Source organism: Rattus rattus, chromosome 8, assembly GCF_011064425.1.
Source record: "Rattus rattus isolate New Zealand chromosome 8, Rrattus_CSIRO_v1, whole genome shotgun sequence".
In the NCBI taxonomy this organism is placed as follows: Eukaryota; Metazoa; Chordata; class Mammalia; order Rodentia; family Muridae; genus Rattus; species Rattus rattus.
The window spans coordinates 56288916-56307201 of NC_046161.1; the positions used below are offsets into that span (position 1 = coordinate 56288916).

The window sequence follows — 18286 nt, forward strand, 5'->3', positions numbered from 1 at the left end:
CCACAGAGGCCCCAGCCAGCCTTTCCCCACCCTGCAGCTGTTACCACTTCCCCCGGCTAGCCCAACTCTCTGCTCTCTAATGGCTTTGTTTCCTGATGCAGCATGATGTTGCACTGAAGGGCTACACTTTGCCAGCCTGGTGCATGGGTGGGGCAAGCGGTGCTGGGTCCTGCAGGAGGTTCGGAAGGGCACCTTGGAGAGAAGGGGCCTGTGAAAGCCTGAAGTCCCACACTGCAGGGACATATCGACTGCAGACCCGGAAGTCGGCCGGAAGGAAAGCACTCACCTGTGGCACCTGGTCTATGCGGAACAGCCTGGGGAGCTTCAGGCTCAGCATCTCGACACCAGGCGGGGGAGGGCAGCTGAGGTCACTTCGGCCTTGCAGCAGGGCTCACTCAGGCTTCTGACATACCAGGGATATCAAGGTAGCCTCCCTGAAAGAGGACAAACAAGAAGAAATCGGGTTAGACTCCACCTAACTTCAACTGGAGACAGTTCTGGTGGCTCAACTGTTGGACATTTTCAGAATGATAGCAAGAATAAACAAAGATTCCCGAGATCCCCATGGGGAACGCAGCTCAGTAGAGTGCTTGTCTGACATGTGAGGCCTTGGATTCAGTCCATAGCACTGCATCAGACAGGCATGCTGGCACATGCCATTAATCCTGAGGTAGAGGCAAGAGTTCAAGGTCATCCTTAACTCCTGGCCATCCTGGGCTACTTGAGCCCCTGTCTTTTTTTTTTTTTTTTTTTTTTTTTGGAGTGGAGGAGGGGTTTGAGATAAGATTTCTATGTAATATCCCTAGCTGTTCTGGAACCAGCTTTTTTTTTTTAAACATATATAACATATATATATATATATATATTGTTGCTGTCTTCAGACACACCAGAAGAGAGCATCGTTCCATTACAGATGGTTGTAAGCCACCATGTGGTTGCTGGGATTTGAACTCAGGACCTCTGGTAGAGCAGTGAGTACTCTTAACCTCTGAGCCATCTCCAGCTCCAGAGTTGGCTTTTGTAAACTAGTCTGGCCTTGAACCCACAGAGATCTGCCTGCCTCTGCCTCTGCCTCCTGAGTGCTGTGATCCAAGGGGTGTGCAAAGATTTCTTAAAAAGCAGTGATTCAGACTATTTCATCCCTCACTCCGAGAGTGCCAGCTGGCAAACAAATAGACCCTCCCATGGCTGATTACTAAGACGTGAAGTTTCCGGCCTCCAAACCCTGTATGCTAGAATTTAATCCCCAGCATGGTTTGAAGTAAGGCCTTCGGAAGGTAATGGGGTCAAGAGGGCCCCACTCTTATGAATGGGATTGGTACCCTTTCCATAAAAGAGGCCTGAAGGAGCTTTCTTGACCCTGGGGGGGTGGGGTGGGGGCGGGGAGGAGAAGGAGCCATCTGTGGATAGTCTCGGCATGCACTGCTTAGTCTCTAGAACTGGAAGCAATACATTTTCACTGTTTATAAACTACCTGATCTAAGGTATTTATTATAGCAGAACGAACGGAGACTGCAATAGAAAACGGAAGGGCTGTGAAGGACCGGAGGACACCTACTCCCCTCTGAGGGACGAGCTGTAAATGACTTTCCCCAGAGTTGCTGAACTAGCAAGAGCTGAGGCGGAGCACTCTACTGGTCTGAGGGAGGCAGAGACTCTCAGACCTGCGCCACCCTAGGAGACATAAGTAGACAGTAGGGGTGGGGGGTGGGGATGAAGGTTCAGTGACTAAGTTTGCCTCAAGTTCCATTCCCAGGACCCTAATGGGAGGAAAAGGGAGGAGGAGGAGGAGGAGGAGGAGGAGGAGGAGGAGGAGGAGGAGGAGGAGAGGAGGAGGAGGAGGAGGAAGGAAGAAGAAGGAGAAGGAGAAGGAGGAGGAGGAAGAGGAGGAAGAAGAAGAAGAAGAGGAAGAAGAAGAAGAAGAAGAAGAAGAAAGAGAGAAGAGAGAGAGAGAGAGAGAGAGAGAGAGAGAGGTTGTCCTCTGTCCCTAGTCTTCTGCTGCGGTGTCTGTGCACTTACACATACGCTTGCACAAGCACACACAGACACACACACACACACACACACAACACACACACACACACACACACACGAACAATAAATAAGCTAAACACATTTTAATAAAAAACTGAAAGGGGGCAAGGACTTATGCTCTAGTTCGAGGAAGAATTGGCTCTTCCAGGGGGCTGACCACACAGCTCTGTCACCCAAAAACCAGGCCAGCAAAGAGCAAGGAGCTTCTTGGAGGCAGAGCAACTTGGAGTAAACAGTGAATCTGATCAAACACGGGGTTAAGACTGTTCAGCAACTGTGAGCAATGCGAACTGCAGACAGCTAAAGCTCTCGGACAGCCCGAGACACAGACACACGCAAAGCTAGGGCCTGGGCACAGCGTGGGCCTTCTCTCTGCAGTCACCCCTGGACCTGAGCTGCCTCAGATCCTTCCTCATGTCCCCAGCAAGAGGGGAAGCCTCCCTGCCTCTGAGGGCCTGGGGACCTTTCCAAAACCTCCCTGAATCACCAGTCACGTTCCTCCTGAGACCTCTGTGGCTGACTGGACACACACACACACACACACACACACACACACACACACACACACACACACACACGAAAGGAGGGCAATTCGATATGTGACAACCTCTGACCTACACATGCACACACATATAAGAGAATTGGCTATAACCAAAGGGAATACATCCTAGCACAAAGCACCAAGACAGAATTTCTCCTGAGCACTGGGAGATGATGGGCATGATGTGTGTGGTCTAGATGGCAAGTATGGAGCCACTCCTGCCAACTCAGCAAGCTGGAGCCAAATCCTAGATAAGACAGAACTTGACCGACCTGTTTCAAAAGTGCTAGGCTTCTGCTGTTATATTCTTACAGCATCCAAGGTAATGAAGCCTCTCCTAAGACAAGGTCGTTAGCCCACATCTAAATCGTCCGTCTTTATGTTTGTCAACAATTGCAAAAGACCAGTGGCTGATGTCAGGAAGTCGCAGCACACGGCCGATCTTCAGCTTTTCAGACATCACTGAGCCTGAAATGAACTCCCTGATCCTTTTAACTCTACCTGCTGGGAAACAGGCTCTTCATTTCACAGACCCTAGAAAAACCAGACTGCAATTTTCAGGATCACCAACATTGCAGCTTGGGTTGCTGTGTCAAGAGACAAGCTTGCTCAAGGGCTTCCCTTCAACTTTTAATTCTGTTGCTGGGATACAAACACTGTGGTAGGAAGGCAACTTAGGGGCAAAGGGATTATTTTAGCTAAAATTCCCAGGCTATGGCCCATCACTGCAAGGAAGACAGTGGCAGGAGTTTGAGAGAGCTGGTCACATTGTATCCACAGTCAAGAACAGAGAAATGAATGCATGCTCAATTGATTGGGTTTGTTATAAGACCCCATAGTGGCCTTACCTCAGGAGCGCAACCCACAGAGCACAGATTGACAAAGTGACCGCTGCAATAGCATGAGGGTATAAGGTCTTTAATCCACGTATGTGGGGTTGCTCATCCACGCAGGGAGAGGCAACCCCGAACCCAAAAAGCACACAACTTTTATTCCTTACAGAGGGCAGACTTCAGCAACAGGGTTAACTGGCCCATTCTCATTGGTGGTACACAGGACAAAGGATCTGGTCAGGTACTGACTGGCCTGCTCAAGGGGCTGTTCAGTTGGTCACTTTCCTCATCCAGCCCTACACCTGGCCTTGGAGAATCCTTGGGAAAGGGCTAAGTTGGCACGTCCCTTAGAAGGGGGTGGGGGAGGAACTGAGTGGTCAGGCAGGGTCAGGATGACATCTTGTGGTCGTTCTTGGAATCTACCTCAGGGAGGGGTAGGGGGAACAGTTGTTTTTGTTTTGGCTGGTTTCCATTAAGCCTGGTCACTCTGATCACCAAGACCTTGCTCCTGTATTCCCAGAACTTCGTTCTTACAGCTTTGTTTCTCGCATCTGTGAAACTTACTTCTTCAGGCTCAGCTCACTTTCTTCACTCTTAGGCAATTCAGGAACGCCTGCCTAGGGAATGGTGTCACCCACAGTGGCTTGATTTTCCTGCATCAATTAATTTAAGATAATTTTACACGAACGTGCTCGAAGGCCAACCCAATGTATACAATCCCTCATTAGGGCTCTCAAGGTTGTGTCAAGTTGACAATTAAAGTTAACCATCATAATTTCTAAGATAAAATCCAAACACATCAGAAAGACAACAGCTTATTAGTGTTTCCTATAAAACTTCATCTTGCTGGAGTTTTCGTGGTTTTTACAACAGAAGGGCTGGCCATGTTTCTCAGTTGGTAGAGTGCTTTGCTTAGCACGCACAAAGCTCTGGGCTTGATCCTGAGCACAACATAAAACATGTCTACTACTTAGTACACACTTGTAACCCTAGCACTCAGGAGGCAGAGTCAGAAAGATAAATTCAAGATCATGCTTGGCTACACAGAGAGTTTCAGGACAGCCTGGGATGTGAGACACTATCTCAAAAAAGTAAGTAATATATCCACAGGACTTGTGGAGTTGTTCTAAAAATAGCCTGAAAAAAAATTCATGAGAATAAAATCATAACCAGGAGGCTTCACGTTAGGACTCAAATTCAAGGGCATCCAAAACTTAGTAAGAAGTAAAACTGAACTTGGGGACTTCATTCACCTCATGACAGATGTTCTGCTCTTGCAGGTCCCAACCCTAGAAGACAAACTTCAGCTGGAATATCCAATACCTGAAAGGTTGTAGCTGAAGACTTTATACTCTACTATGCTGGCTAGGTTTAGGCCAACTTGACAGAAGCTAGGGTTATTTTGGAAGACAGCAACTAAATTGAGAAAAATGCCCCCACCAGATTGGCCTGCAGGCAAACTTGTTGTGCATTTTTTTTCTAACTGATGATAAGAAGGGCCCAGCTCACTGTGGGAAGTGTCATCCTGGGAGCTATAAGAAAACAGGCTGAGCAAGCCACGGAGAAAAACTCAGTAGGCAGCGCCTTTCCGTGGCCTCTGCATCGGCTTCTGCCTCCAGGTTCCTGCCCTGTGTGGATCCTGTTCTGACAGACTTGGATGAGGGACTTTGAGTTGTAAAATGAAATTAATCTTTTCCTCCCCTGATTGCTTTTGGTCACAGTGCTTCATCACAACAACAACAACAAAACCTAAGAGGCCTACTAAATACTGTCACGTAAGTTGGCCCAAAAGAAGCTGGTGGGTTGTTTTCCCAATGACAGGTTCCAAAGATTTAATAAATTTTAGTAATATGAACGAACCACCAATTAGTCACATTATTAGCACAAACTTACTAACTTTGTCAAGCGCACATATAGAATCTCAACTCACGAGGTAATCCAATCACAGAAAAACACACATGGTATGCACTCATTGATAAGTGGCTATTAGCCCAAATGCTTGAATTACCCTAGATGCACAGAACACAGGAAACTCAAGAAGGATGACCAAAATGTGGATGCTTCACTCCTTCTTTAAAAGGGGAACAAGAATACCCTTGGCAGGGAATAGGGAGGCAAAGATTAAAACAGAGGCAGAAGGAACACCCATTCAGAGCCTGCCCCACATGTGGCCCATGCATATACAGCCATCCAATAAGACAAGATGGATGAAGCAAAGAAGTGCAGGCCAACAGGAACTGGATGTAGATCTCTGAGAGACACAGCCAGAATACAGCAAATACATAGGCGAATGCCAGCAGCAAACCACTGAACTGAGAACGGGACCAGATTGAAGGAATCAGAGAAAGGACTGGAAGAGCTTGAAGGGGCTCAGACCCAAAAACGAACAACAATGCCAAGCAACCAGAGCTTCCAGGGACTAAGCCACTACCCAAAGACTATACATGGATTGACCCTATGCTCCAACCTCATAGGTAGCAATGAGTAGCCTAGTAAGAGCACCAGTGGAAGGGGAAGCCCTTGGTCCTGCCAAGACTGAACCCCCAGTGAACGTGATTGTTGGGGGGAGGGCGGCAATGGGGGGAGGATGGGGAGGGGAACACCCATAAGGAAGGGGAGGGGGGATGTTGACCCGGAAACCGGGAAAGGGAATAACATTCAAAATGTAAATAAATACTCAAGTTAATAAAAAAGCAAAAAACAAAAAACAAACAAACAAAAAAAGAATCTTAACTCACTGTGCTATACAGAGGCTCAGAAAACAGCGTCTCAAAACACAGTTCATCGAGTTGAGCACTTTAAACTGAAGGAGGCTACAAGTGCTCAGAAACAGGGCTCTCAAACCTCCTGCCCTGCTCTGTCACCTCTCTCTCCTAAAGCAACTTGTAAGAAAATTCATGGTGTCGTGAGCCTGACTCCAGGGGCTCTGGCCCACATCCAAAAGAGACTATGTTGCAAAGAGAGACGAAAAGATTTTGAGCAGACAGGCCTGCCTGGGGTCCCCGCTGAGGGTCCGTTTGCGTTAGGCCAATTCTGTGTCCATCAACACCAAACGCTGCCCATTCTTCACAGAATTTGAACATGAACTTTGTTCTCCGTGGGTCTTTAGGCCTGTATTTCTGAAGCCTCTTGTGCCATAGAAAGTGTGTGTGTGTGTGTGTGTGTGTGTGTGTGTGTGTGTGTGTGTGTGTGTGTGTGTGTTCACATGTGTGCATGTGAAGGCCAGACTCAACCTCACATGTCATCCCTCATGAGTCATCTGCCCTTTTTTCAGACAGCATCTCTCCCGGAGCCTGGAGCTCTCCTAACAGGCCAGCCCATCTGCCTGTCTCCATCTCCCAAGCTCTGGGATTACAAACATGTAAACACCACAGCTGGCTTTTTAAAATGTGGGTTCTGAGGACAGAAGTTGTTATCGACAGCTACCTCCTCAGCCTTCAGCATCTTTGATTTCTGAAACAAGGGTCTCCTACAGTCTGGCCTTGAATTTGTTGAATAGTCGAGCATCACTCTGGACCTCTGCCTCCGCCTCGCAAGTGCTGGGATGGCAGGTGCACTTAAAAACAATTCTGCCAGTAACTTGGCTGTGTAAAAGCTCCCATCTGCCCAAGTATCTGGACTTACACTCTCCAGTTTCTGTTTAAGTTGTTTGCTTTTGGTTTTATTCTTGGTGGTGCTCAGGATATCACCCAGGACTTTATGCATGCCGGAAAACATCGACCAACTAAGCCACATCCCCGGCCCTAGCAAACTTAGATCAAATAAGACTTTCCCTCTTACCAACTTAGGGTGAGGAGGGATAATGGTGTGACTCTTATGATGTGTGAGAAACAGGCTCTCACCTTTTCATCCCCACAGTTCAAAGCTGACTTTTAAGTTAAAGATGAGCTCAGTGCTGGCTGCTGAAGACTGCATGCCGTTCGCGGGCTGTATCGTACCGTTTACAGTCTGCTTTCAAATACTTCACGTGGAGGGGCTGGAGAGACGGCTCAGCACGTAAGAGCACTCATTGCTGTTGCAGAGGACCTCAGTTTGGATCCCAGAACACACGCAAGGTGACTCACAACTCCATATAACTACAGCTCTGGGGATCTCACACCCTCTTCTGGTTTCAGATAACCACTTAAATAGCTACACACACACACACACACACACACACACACACACAGTAGCAGTAGTAGCCTTTAAATACTTCATATACAGTAGGTGGAAGTAATGTTCTAACCATAGCCTCATGAGTGATAGCATCTGAGAGACCAATCATCACCTCACTCCAGAGGAGAGCTTGGGTTCAGCTGGGGTCACCGGGCACCTACACCTAAGAGTCCACTCAGGAGTAGCAATTCTTTTTCCCTTCAGAAACGAGTGAGGACTAGAGGCGTGTAAGTTAGTGAGATTCAAGGTCCATGTGCCCTCTGGTGTGCACACACAGGGACAGCTAGAGGATAGCGAGGGAGGCTGCTCCTTCCACAGAGCCCACATGAGCCCACGTGAGAGGAATGGGTAACATGAACTGAACCAGATGTCTTAACTATGCTACTGTTCGAGAATTAACATGGAGGGGGAAATCAATCCACAGTCTTAGAGATGAACAAAGGAAAAAGTTCTTTAACACTAGCGCACGACTGGTTCTGGCTAATGCACAAAGGGAACGGGTGTTACACAGAAAATTTTAACAGCTTACACAAGTCCTGGGCTTACACTTTTTTTTTTTTTTTTTTAAGGTTTATTCAGGGGTTGGGGATTTAGCTCAGTGGTAGAGCGCTTGCCTAGGAAGCACAAGGCCCTGGGTCCGGTCCCCAGCTCCGAAAAAAAGAACCAAAAAAAAAAAAAAGGTTTATTCATTTATTATTTATATGAATACACTGTAACTGTCTTCCGACACACCAGAAGAGGGCATCGGATCTCATTACAGATGGTTGTGAGCCACCATGTGGTTGCTGGGAATTGAACTCAGGACCTCTGGAAGAGCAGTCAGTGCTCTTAACTGCTGAGCCATCTCTCAGCCCAGGCTTACACTTTCATACACAGTGTCATTCTCTAATGTCCTTCAGGTCCTGGCCCCAGGTTACACTTTAAACATTTTTTTTTAAAAACATTTATTTATTTATTTATTTATTATTATGTATACACCATACAGCTTTCTGCCTGCATGTATGCACCCGCAGGCCAGAAGAGGGCACCAGACCTGATTATAGATGGTTGTGAGCCACCATGTGGTTGCTGGGAATTGAACTCAGGACCTCTGGAAGAGCAGACAGTGCTCTTAACCTCTGAGCCATCTCTCCAGCCCCTAAACATTTTTTTTTTTAAAGATTTTATTTTATTTAGGAGTACATTGTTGCTGTCTTCAGACACACCAGAAGAGGACATTGGACCCCAATACAGATGGTCATGAGCCACCATGCAGTTCCTGGGAATTGAACTCAGGACCTCTGGAAGAGCAGTCAGTGCTCTTAACCGCTGAGCCATCCCTCCAGCCCACACTTTAAACAATTTAAACAGAGACAGGAGACTGCCAGTCTGGCTACTTGGACAGGTGAGAGATTTACAAAGCAAAGTATTGGTAGGATTTTTTTTTTTTTTTTTTTTTTTTGGAGCTGGGGACCGAACCCAGGCCTAGCAAGCGCCTACCACTGAGCTAAATCCCAACCCTGCATTTTGGCAGGATTATTTTTAAGCCTAACAATGTTGCTTGTTTAAATAGTTATGATATCGTCGTCTTTCCTACAGTCTCTAACCAGCCTGCTGAGAGCACTACTGACCTTCCGGCTGTATGGGAGGCAGCACTCCTTCAGCTAAACTCTGCTCTGTGTAACATACTATCTCCTAAGCAAGCATATTAGTAAATCTTTTATGGCATTAATTTTATTACTTCAAGTTCCTCCCGTATCACTAATTAGACATCCGTCATCTCAGCCTCAGGTAACTCTCAGGCAAGGTGTGCTTGAGAGTCCCCCAGTGGACAGCTAGCTTGTCCTGAAGTCTTTATGATGCTGTCCTGCTGGTTTGCTGAAACAAACATGGATGTTGGAAACCCAGCACCAGCTTCTCACTGCACTGGCTAACAATGGGCACGGACGGAGGCATGGTCTAATTGTCCCCAAGCATCTAAATACCAACTGAGCCCAGGATGGCACGTCAGTGACCTTCAGACACTGTTAGCTGGAAGACACATTGCCATTTCCATGTACCAAAAAGAGAGAAAATGACGCCAATTACAATCAGGAAATGCTGTTGACTGGAAATGAATTCTAATTTTAGAGCTGCTAAAATGTTAGGCTGGGGTGTGTGTAGGCTTGGGGGAGGCTAGAGAGATGGTTCAGTTATGGGTGTGCCTGTCACACACGCACGTTCAGTTCCCCGGTACTCATGTAAAATGTAATTCCAGCCTTGGGGAGGTGGGAAGAGGAGGACCCCTGGGGCTCTCGGGTCAGTCAGCCTCCTGAATAGCTGTGATGATTAATACTGTCAACTTGACAGGATCTAGGATCACCCAGGAGACAGGCCTCTGGGGGTGCTCTTGAGGGATTGTCTTGATTAGGTGAAGAGGGGTGGGGAGACTCACAGTTCTGGGCTTGAGTCTTAGATGTCTAAAAAGGAGAAAGCAAGCTGTCATCCATCTTTCTCCAGCAAGGTCTGGCCATCAGGATGTCCCCCGCTGTGAAGGGTTGTACGCTCAGTCTGTGAGCCCAAATAAAGCCTTTCTCCTGTAAGGTGCTTTTGTCAGGGTATTTTATCATAGCAACAGGAAAGTAGCTAAGACAATAAATGTTAGAGGGTAGGGTGTGTGCTAGAACCGTTGGATGACAGAGCCTCTATGCTCAGTGACAGTGGTGGCTTTTGGGCTGTTTGTGTCTGTTACAACCTATTATTCAACTCTTTTCATATAATAATTTTTTAAAGGTTTACTTATGTACGTGAGTATGCTGTCTTCATGCACACCAGAAGAGGGCACCAGACCTGATTACAGATGGTTGTGAGCCACCATGTGGTTGCTGGGAATTGAGCTCAGGACCTCTGGAAGAGCAGTCAACTGCTGAGCCATCTCTCCAGCAGGAGGCCAGCAGGAATATCTGAGTCTTACTCCAACTGGAAGACTAGGTACCTCCTCAAGGGATCCCAAGTACCAGCTAACTGGGAAGCAGCACACTATCAAGATGTCTTCCTCAAACAGTTCATTCATCAGCAGAAAGAAACATAGCAACTCCTGAAAATGAAAACTCAAGACACATTTCTTAACTTCTAGAAAATATTACCAAAAAATAAAATGACGGAATTGTGGGACTGGAGAGATGGCTCAGCGGTTAAGAGCACTGACTGCTCTTCCAGAGGTCCTGAGTTCAATTCTCAGCGACCACATGGTGGCTCACAGCCATCTGTAATGGGATCTGATGGCCTCTTCTGGTTTGTATGCATACGGATAGAGCACTCATATACACAAATCTATTATGGTCAGTGGTGCACACCTTTAATCCAAGTACTTGGGAGGCAGAGTTGGGGGCAGCCTGGTCTATAAAGCAAGTTCCAGGACAGCCAGGGCTACAGAGAAACCCTATCTTGAAAAATCTCTCTCTCTCTCACACACACACACACACACACACACACACACACACACACAGAGAGAGAGAGAGAGAGAGAGAGAGAGAGGATAAAAAAATTAAAGCAAACAAATGAAAAAATATTTGAATGTATTTGCTCCAAAGACACCAATAAGTACATGGAAAGATATTTTAGCATTAAGCCCTCAGGGGTATATAATTCAAAACCATCACACATTTCACCTCCATTAGGGTGTCTACTATCAAACATAATTTAATGGAGTGTTTGTTTCCTGGGGAGAGACCTCGGTCAGTAAAGACTGTTACCCTACCATGAAGACCCCAACGCCCACATACAAAAGCCGAGTGCAGCAGTGTATGACTTTAATCTCATCACTGGGGAGGCAGAGACAGGGGGATCCCTGATGCTCACTAGACAGCCTCTCACTAAACCAGTGAGCTCCGGATTCAGTGAGACGCCCTGCCTCAGATAGCAAAGTTAAGGACGCAGCATTAACCTCTGGCCTCTGCACAGATGTGTGTGTGTGTTCACATAAGCACACGGAATAATAAATTTTATGTAATCTACTTTTACCATCTTTTTTGCTTATCTTCCTTTAAGCATGTGTGTTATAGCCTGGTCCAGAACCTAGTTGTAACTGTTTTAATGCAAAAATTTATTCTCTCCAAATCTTCCCAGTGGGGGGGGCATCATGTATTTCCTACTGCTGCTAATCCCTCTCTCTGCAGAGAAGCAGACTTGCTCAACCTAGCATTCTTGCTATTATGTAGATAGACATTCTAGATAAGAAAGGACTTGCCTGAGGTCACTGGACAAAGGCCCAGCAAAGTCAAGATGAAACAAGCTCTCTAAGCAAAGGAACCTGTACAAAGATTCTGTAGAACTGGAAAATCCAGTAGCTCCACCCTGTGGGAGCCCAAATCTGGGGGGAAAGAGCAGGCTCACAGGCCAGGCAAACTGGCTGCATTTGATACCACTCCCTAGATAAAGGACACACTCCTGATCTCCAGCCAGGCCTCAGTCAGAGTCTGAATGCCCACCTTGGCAAACAGATGCAGCCTGTGTGTTCATGAGAGCCACAATACTGGGTCTCTTCACGATGTGTCTGCCATTGACGTGCAGGCTGTATGCTGCCAAGAGGTCACAAAGTCAACTTACTAGCCTGACTAGCCTGAGAAAGACTAGAGTGGGAAATATCAGGACAGGGGTCAGCTGCTGTGACACTTAATGGGATGGGGATTTTGAACTTAGAAACCAGAGAGGGGGGGGCATGTGTACATTTGTGTCACTGGGAACTAGTCATGCTATCAAATATTCAGTGAAATTTGTGAATTGTTGTCTGGTCAACAAGAGTTAAGCCAAACTCTGAGGCGCTCTGGAGTCTAGACAGATGTCAGTAGGGCCGAAGTGGCTATGCAGGCTCCAACAGGGCGGGTGCTCCAGTTGATAGATGAAGGAAGAGGGCCTGATCTGCCTGCGTTGCTGGCTACACAGGAGCCTTCTCTGCAGGCAGCCCCAAGAGAAGCCTTCTGCTAGACTTGTCCTGCACCAGACGTATGTCCACACCCAGAGGCAACAGGCTTACTGTTCACCTGCAGGCCAGATCACCGGCAGGGTTTACTTTTCAACCCAGTTGTCCCTGTGGGCCACCCAGAGGGAGCCCAGGCCTGGATAAAGGTCACTCATAACCTCTTTTCTGCAGTTCCTTGGGGCGGGTGGGGGTGGGGGGCTTGGGGCCTGTCTCCAGGTCCACTTCTCTGGACCTTCAAGGTTGTGTCTGCTTCCTCCAGAAGGAACACCAATGCCCTTAGGTCTGACTTCAACCTCACCGTGCCTGACTGCCTCCAATTTGTCTTTAGGGTCATAGCTGAGGTGCATGCAGTCTTCCTGCTTACCAGCTGGTACCCTTGAACATGTAGTTTCAGTTCTCAGCTTTGGTCCTTATAAGAGGCTGGAAAACTAAATGAATAATGGATAGAGGCTCTCCACCTAAAGCATGCTTGCGGCAAGTCACTCAGCGGATGGGACCCAGACACCATACACGATGCCCATTCTGAGTCTTGAGGGTGTTGTCAGCCTTTAAGCCACTATTTAGATGGCTCAATTGAAGACAGGGCTGAGTCTATTTTTATGACACCATATAAAACCTTCCTGAGTCTTCTCTCTGAGGTTATAGAGGTCAGTTTGCCCTTCGTTCACCCACTTACCCATGGGGTGAGGCTGGTGAATGATCTAGCAATTTAAGTACTCTGCGGATGGGGCGTATAACAATGGCAAGTTCCTCAGAAGACTGGGAACACTAGTGAACAACTGGGCCAGATATTCTGTGGACAGAGGGGCAAAGCTGAGTGGAAGAGACCTGCAGGGCATCCTCGTGGAGGGACTACGAGGGGAGGGTTAGGGTAGATTTGCTGTGGGAGTGGCGTATGTACATACACACTGTGAGAGCTCAGGAGCGGAAGGGACGGGTAGAGCAAAGGCTCAAAGGACACAGTGATCTTGGAGCTCCTCAAATGAAAGAGAAGCTATGCGTTCCATTCCAGTTACATAGAGGCAGAGCTGGGGTGGGGGTGGGGTGCTGGAGCAATGAGAGGAAACCAGAATCTCCTAGCGGGTGTGGGGTGTAGCTTTGCAGGTAAGGTTGTTGCTAATTTTTCTTCTCTACTGTTCTCCCAAGCCTGAGTGGAAAGTTGTGAGGCTAGTCAACAGTCAAGAAAGAGGTGGGTGGAATATGGGGGTCCCACCCACCCCTCTTCATCTCTTTCCCCACTCCTGCCCTGCAGGCCCCTAGCAGTCTACAAACAGGCTTGCCAGCCACACCCTGAGTTTCCCCTTAGCTCTGCTTAGGGTACAGTGCTCAGCCTCAGCCCCACACAGGACACACCCCTGGCTCAGGCCAGCCACACATCCAGGTGTGGTGAAGGGCAAGGCTGTCTTGGTCTGGGAAGGCTGCCAGGAGCAGCTCTCAGGGTTCTCGGCAGAGTGGCCCAGACTGGGACTCCTAAATCTCTCCTGAGGAGCCTCCCAGCAGGAGGAGATCCAGGAAGGAGATGAGCCAAACAGATCCACTTCAGCAAGGAAGCACTGAATATCGGGTGCGGCTGAGCTCTGCCAAGGCGGAGAGTGCAAGGGAAATAGCCTTCTGCTTTCTAAAGCATTTCTTAAAGCCAGAACCATTCTGTAATGATGGCCATGTGACACCAAGCATTTGTCAAACCCACAGAAGAAGCCCTAATAGGAACAAACATTCCAGTTAATAACAATGTATCAGTACTGCTTGGCTCACATTCCTCTGGCTAGGGTGTGGTGGTGCACATCTGTGTCCTAGCAGGAGATGGAGGCTGAAGGAACAGGCGCTCAAGGCCAGCCTTGGCTACCTGAGACTTTGTCTGAAGCAGAAGTATCTATCTCTAGATACATTACACATGCCACGTTAACAACAGGGGATTGGGGATGGATAGAGTGGAGAGGGAGCCTACGGAAGGCTCTGCACCTTTTGTACAATTGTTCTGTAAACTTAGAAAGACGGCTCTAAATAACTAAGGCAACTAAGGAAAAACATACAAGCTGGGGCCTTCCCAGTATGCACAAAGCCCTGGGTTTGATTCCCAGCACTGCATAAACTGCATGATGTAGTGAGACAAGCCAGAAATCTCAGTATCCAGGAAGTGTTGGGGGTGGGGGCAGAAGTTCAAGGTTACCCTCTGCGACATAGCAAGCTGGAGGCTAGCCTGGGATACATCAGACCCTGTCAAAGAACAAAACAAAACAAAACCAAAAAACAAACAACATGACAGTCTCAAAGAATTGCTTAAAATATCATATAAAAACAAAACCTAGGCCTACATTTAAGACATCAGGGGTCCTCACATAGGAACCTTGAACCCCAGTTCTCTTGATAAACATGAAGTCATACAGCTCTGGGTTCACTGATCAGAGTCTAAGCCCTTGGCGACAAAAATCAAGCATCCAGTCACAAGAGAGAAACTTCGTAACTTCAGCTTGGGGAGTCCTAGACCCCCATTTCCTATAGGCCTGGAAGAGGTGGGAGCCCTGTGAGAACCAAGGGCCCCAGGGCAGTTTTTAGACTCACAGGCCTACAGTTTCCAGACCTGCAGCCAGGGGGCTGGTGAGATGGCCCAGTGAGTAAAAGAGCTTGCTGCCAAGCTCTATGTCCTGAGTTCAATCCCTGGGACCGATATAGTCGAAGGGAAAGCTAACTCTATAATCCTCTGACTTCCACATACATCCTGCGCCATACATGTGTTCCCCACGGTCAATCAGTCAATCAATTAATTAATATAAATATTTTAAAAAATCTGTAACCATGTTTCAGAGGGGAAGTTAAAGCTTTAGATAAAATTGAGAGACAAAGAGAGGGAAAGCCCAGAAGCACCTGAGTTTCCTCCAGAGGAGAGGAACACAGAAGAACCTACGGGATAAAGCTGGGCTGGTGGCATTGGTGGGGAAAAACAAAGTTGGGGTAGAGTGAGGACCAGGATTGTCCTGGGCCTTAGCTTTTCTAGCTTATCGTGAGAAAAACTGCAATGTGAGAAAGGAAGCCCTCAGCGCTCACACACTCCACGCTCACACCCTTGGTGCTCACACACTCAACGCTCACACTCTCAGCATTCACACAACCTGTGCTCACACGCTCGGTGCTCACACACTCGACTCTCACCTGATCGGCATTCACATACTCTGTGCTCACACATTCCATGCTCACATACTCCATGCTCACACACTCAGTGCTCACACACTCCGTGCTCACATGCTCGGCACTCACATTCTAGTGCACATCAGACCCAAGGACGGTCCACAGTCCATGTTATGACAGTGCCAAGAAGGGAGCCTCTAAGGAGCATAGAGAAGAAAGGAGGGTCAGACTCCGAGAGAGATGGGAGAGGGGATGAGTCTGGGTGAGATCTTGAGGTGAATTCTCTCCTCCCACACAGTGCATTAGCCTCAGGGATCTGAGAGTCCACTGGGAAAGACCACAGGCAGGCAAAATGGACAGCCTGTCTCTACATCCACAGCTTTAGCGTCTGCAGGGACCCATGATCAACTTCAGTTCGAGAGTACTAGTATTTACTTTTGATCTTTTGAAAGAAAGAAACCCCATTCACACAACTTTTGTTACAGCACACTGCTGTAATTGGTCTCCTTATATGACTGCTGCCAATCCACCAGTGTACCTGATTTCTTTTAAAAATTACATTAATAAATGTATTTGTGTGTGTGTGTGTGTGTGTGTGCGTGTGTGTGTGTGCGTGCAAATGTCAGTGTGATACAAAAGTCAGAGGACAACTTGTAGGAGTGAAGGAGTGAATTTTCTCTTTCTATGGTGTGGGTCCTGGGGGTGGAACCAGGCTTGGAGCCCAGTCACCAGCTGTGCCATGTTGATGCCCCACCCCCTGCCAAACTGTGCTAATTTTCTATATTAATCTTTATCATAAATATATATCTATCAGAAGAGAGGCAGGAGACATTGCATCTAGGGATTCGGTAACACCCATGGTTTCAGGCATCCCTAGAATGTATCCCCAGTGGTAAGGGGACTACTGCGTGCCAGCAGATCTGTCAAACTTAGCTTGGAAGTGGCAGAGGGCCTAAGTGGCCGGTGGCCAGGGTGAGCTGGATGAAGAGGCAGTGAATCCCCATCAGTACCAGGTGAGCGTGGGCTGCTTGGTTGCTGGGACCAGAGGCCTCAGGATGGTAGCAGGGGAAAGAATCGTGACCTCCAGCTGGGTGACGAGGAAGATTCTAGGAACCAAATACAAATTGTCAGTGTCCAGAGTGCTAATCACTACCCATTGGAATCTCACTGGGCCAATGTTCAATGCCCGCTCTCCCATCTATCCCACGTGTTTGGCACTCTTCTACGTGCACTTGGACAATGACCTGATTTCATGTCCTTACCCTTGAACGAGGAGGAGAAGTGGCACTGGCTCTTAAGAAGGTGGAAGTGGTACTTGATGGTGAACAAGCATCCAGCCGAGAGTGACTACTACCCTTGTTACAGCCTCAGCCACCTCAGCTCTGAGGATGGTCTCCGCTGTTCCTTCTGCCCTGTGCTTATAAAGTCTCCGAAGACAGAGAGTGTCCCCTCAGCCCTGTCACTTGCTCCTTCCTACGCTGACACCATCACTTCCCCCACCCACAAACCCCCCAGCGCTGCTGGTTCTGGGCCACAAATGAGGCAAGCAGGGGGTTGCCATGGTGACCTCCCAGCTGGGCATTAGGACTCAGAGGGAGCTAAGCCTTTTTCTCTTTTTGCCAGCTGTGGCAGTTACTCTAAATATTTACCACTAGGCCATTACTGAACATCTGGGAAAGAGTGGGTGCTATTCCTTAGCACACCGTACAGAAAGGCAGTCCCAACACGCCCGTGCAAAACCTGGCCTATAAAAAATGTTACAGACCTGTGCTAACTGACAGGAAACGTGCCACGACAGGTTGTTAAAGGAAAAACAGGTTATGTAATGGCGTAAATCTTGTCATACCATCCGTAGAATGACTCGTTGCATTTAACGGTTTGTATATATGGACAGAAAACGAAAATGCTTGGAAGGTTGCCCCCCCCAAAGTGTTGGCTGGGTTTCTCTCAAGGCAGTGGGAGCAGGACAGCCAACCGAGGGACTTCCTTGCTTTTCTAAGTTTTCTCCAATGCTGGGGTTGCCTCACACTGAACCACACATATGTGCATATGTGGGACCGTCATCAAAGTGACCCTGCTGTCTGAAAGAAACAGAAGAGTGAGTCTTTCAAGCCTTGGCCAGCCTTGGAAGATTAATCTGTGTCTGCCAACTTGGACTTGTACATGTTGAAGTTCCTGAGAAGGTCACTTCTGAGCCTTCCTGTAGGTCCCTATCCCCTCTCCTGGTCCAGGGATGGCATTGGCCTTGGAATTTCTCCATTCAGGGTAGCTGGGGCCTAAAGGCCTACTATTGAATGGCTTAGGAGAAGCCAAGACTCCTAGGGTTAAAGGCCCAAGTTTCTTTCTAAGTTGTCAACACAGGTGAGGGTTGGGAGTGACACGTGGCCCATGCTGGAGGCACTGGAAGTTGTCAGCAAATCATATTGAATATCCACAGCAGCCAGCCACCACGCCATTCCTGTGCATTTCCAGGGATCAAAGATACAGGCTCACTCCGCACCTCAGGTCTAGTGGCTGAGAGCTCCCAGAGGCCTTAGAAACTTCGATAACCCTTTATTGTCCCAGAGTGCCTTTCTCACAGTCCCTACCTTATGTTCCTATAAGAAAATCTGGAGGCTGGGCACAGCGGTACAGAGTTGTAATCTCAGCACAGAACTG

At 47.9% G+C, this 18286-nt stretch overlaps 1 protein-coding gene across 1 annotated transcript in view; it reads right to left on the reverse strand.

Moving 5' to 3' along the window:
- The window catches only part of Paqr5 (progestin and adipoQ receptor family member 5), a 71918-nt gene that overhangs the window by 31438 nt on the left and 22194 nt on the right, over positions 1–18286 (reverse strand). The window contains exon 2 of the mRNA XM_032910440.1: positions 287–434. Within this exon, the coding sequence (XP_032766331.1) occupies positions 287–337 (51 nt within the window). The 5' untranslated portion in view covers positions 338–434. The remainder of the gene's footprint in view (positions 1–286; positions 435–18286) is intronic.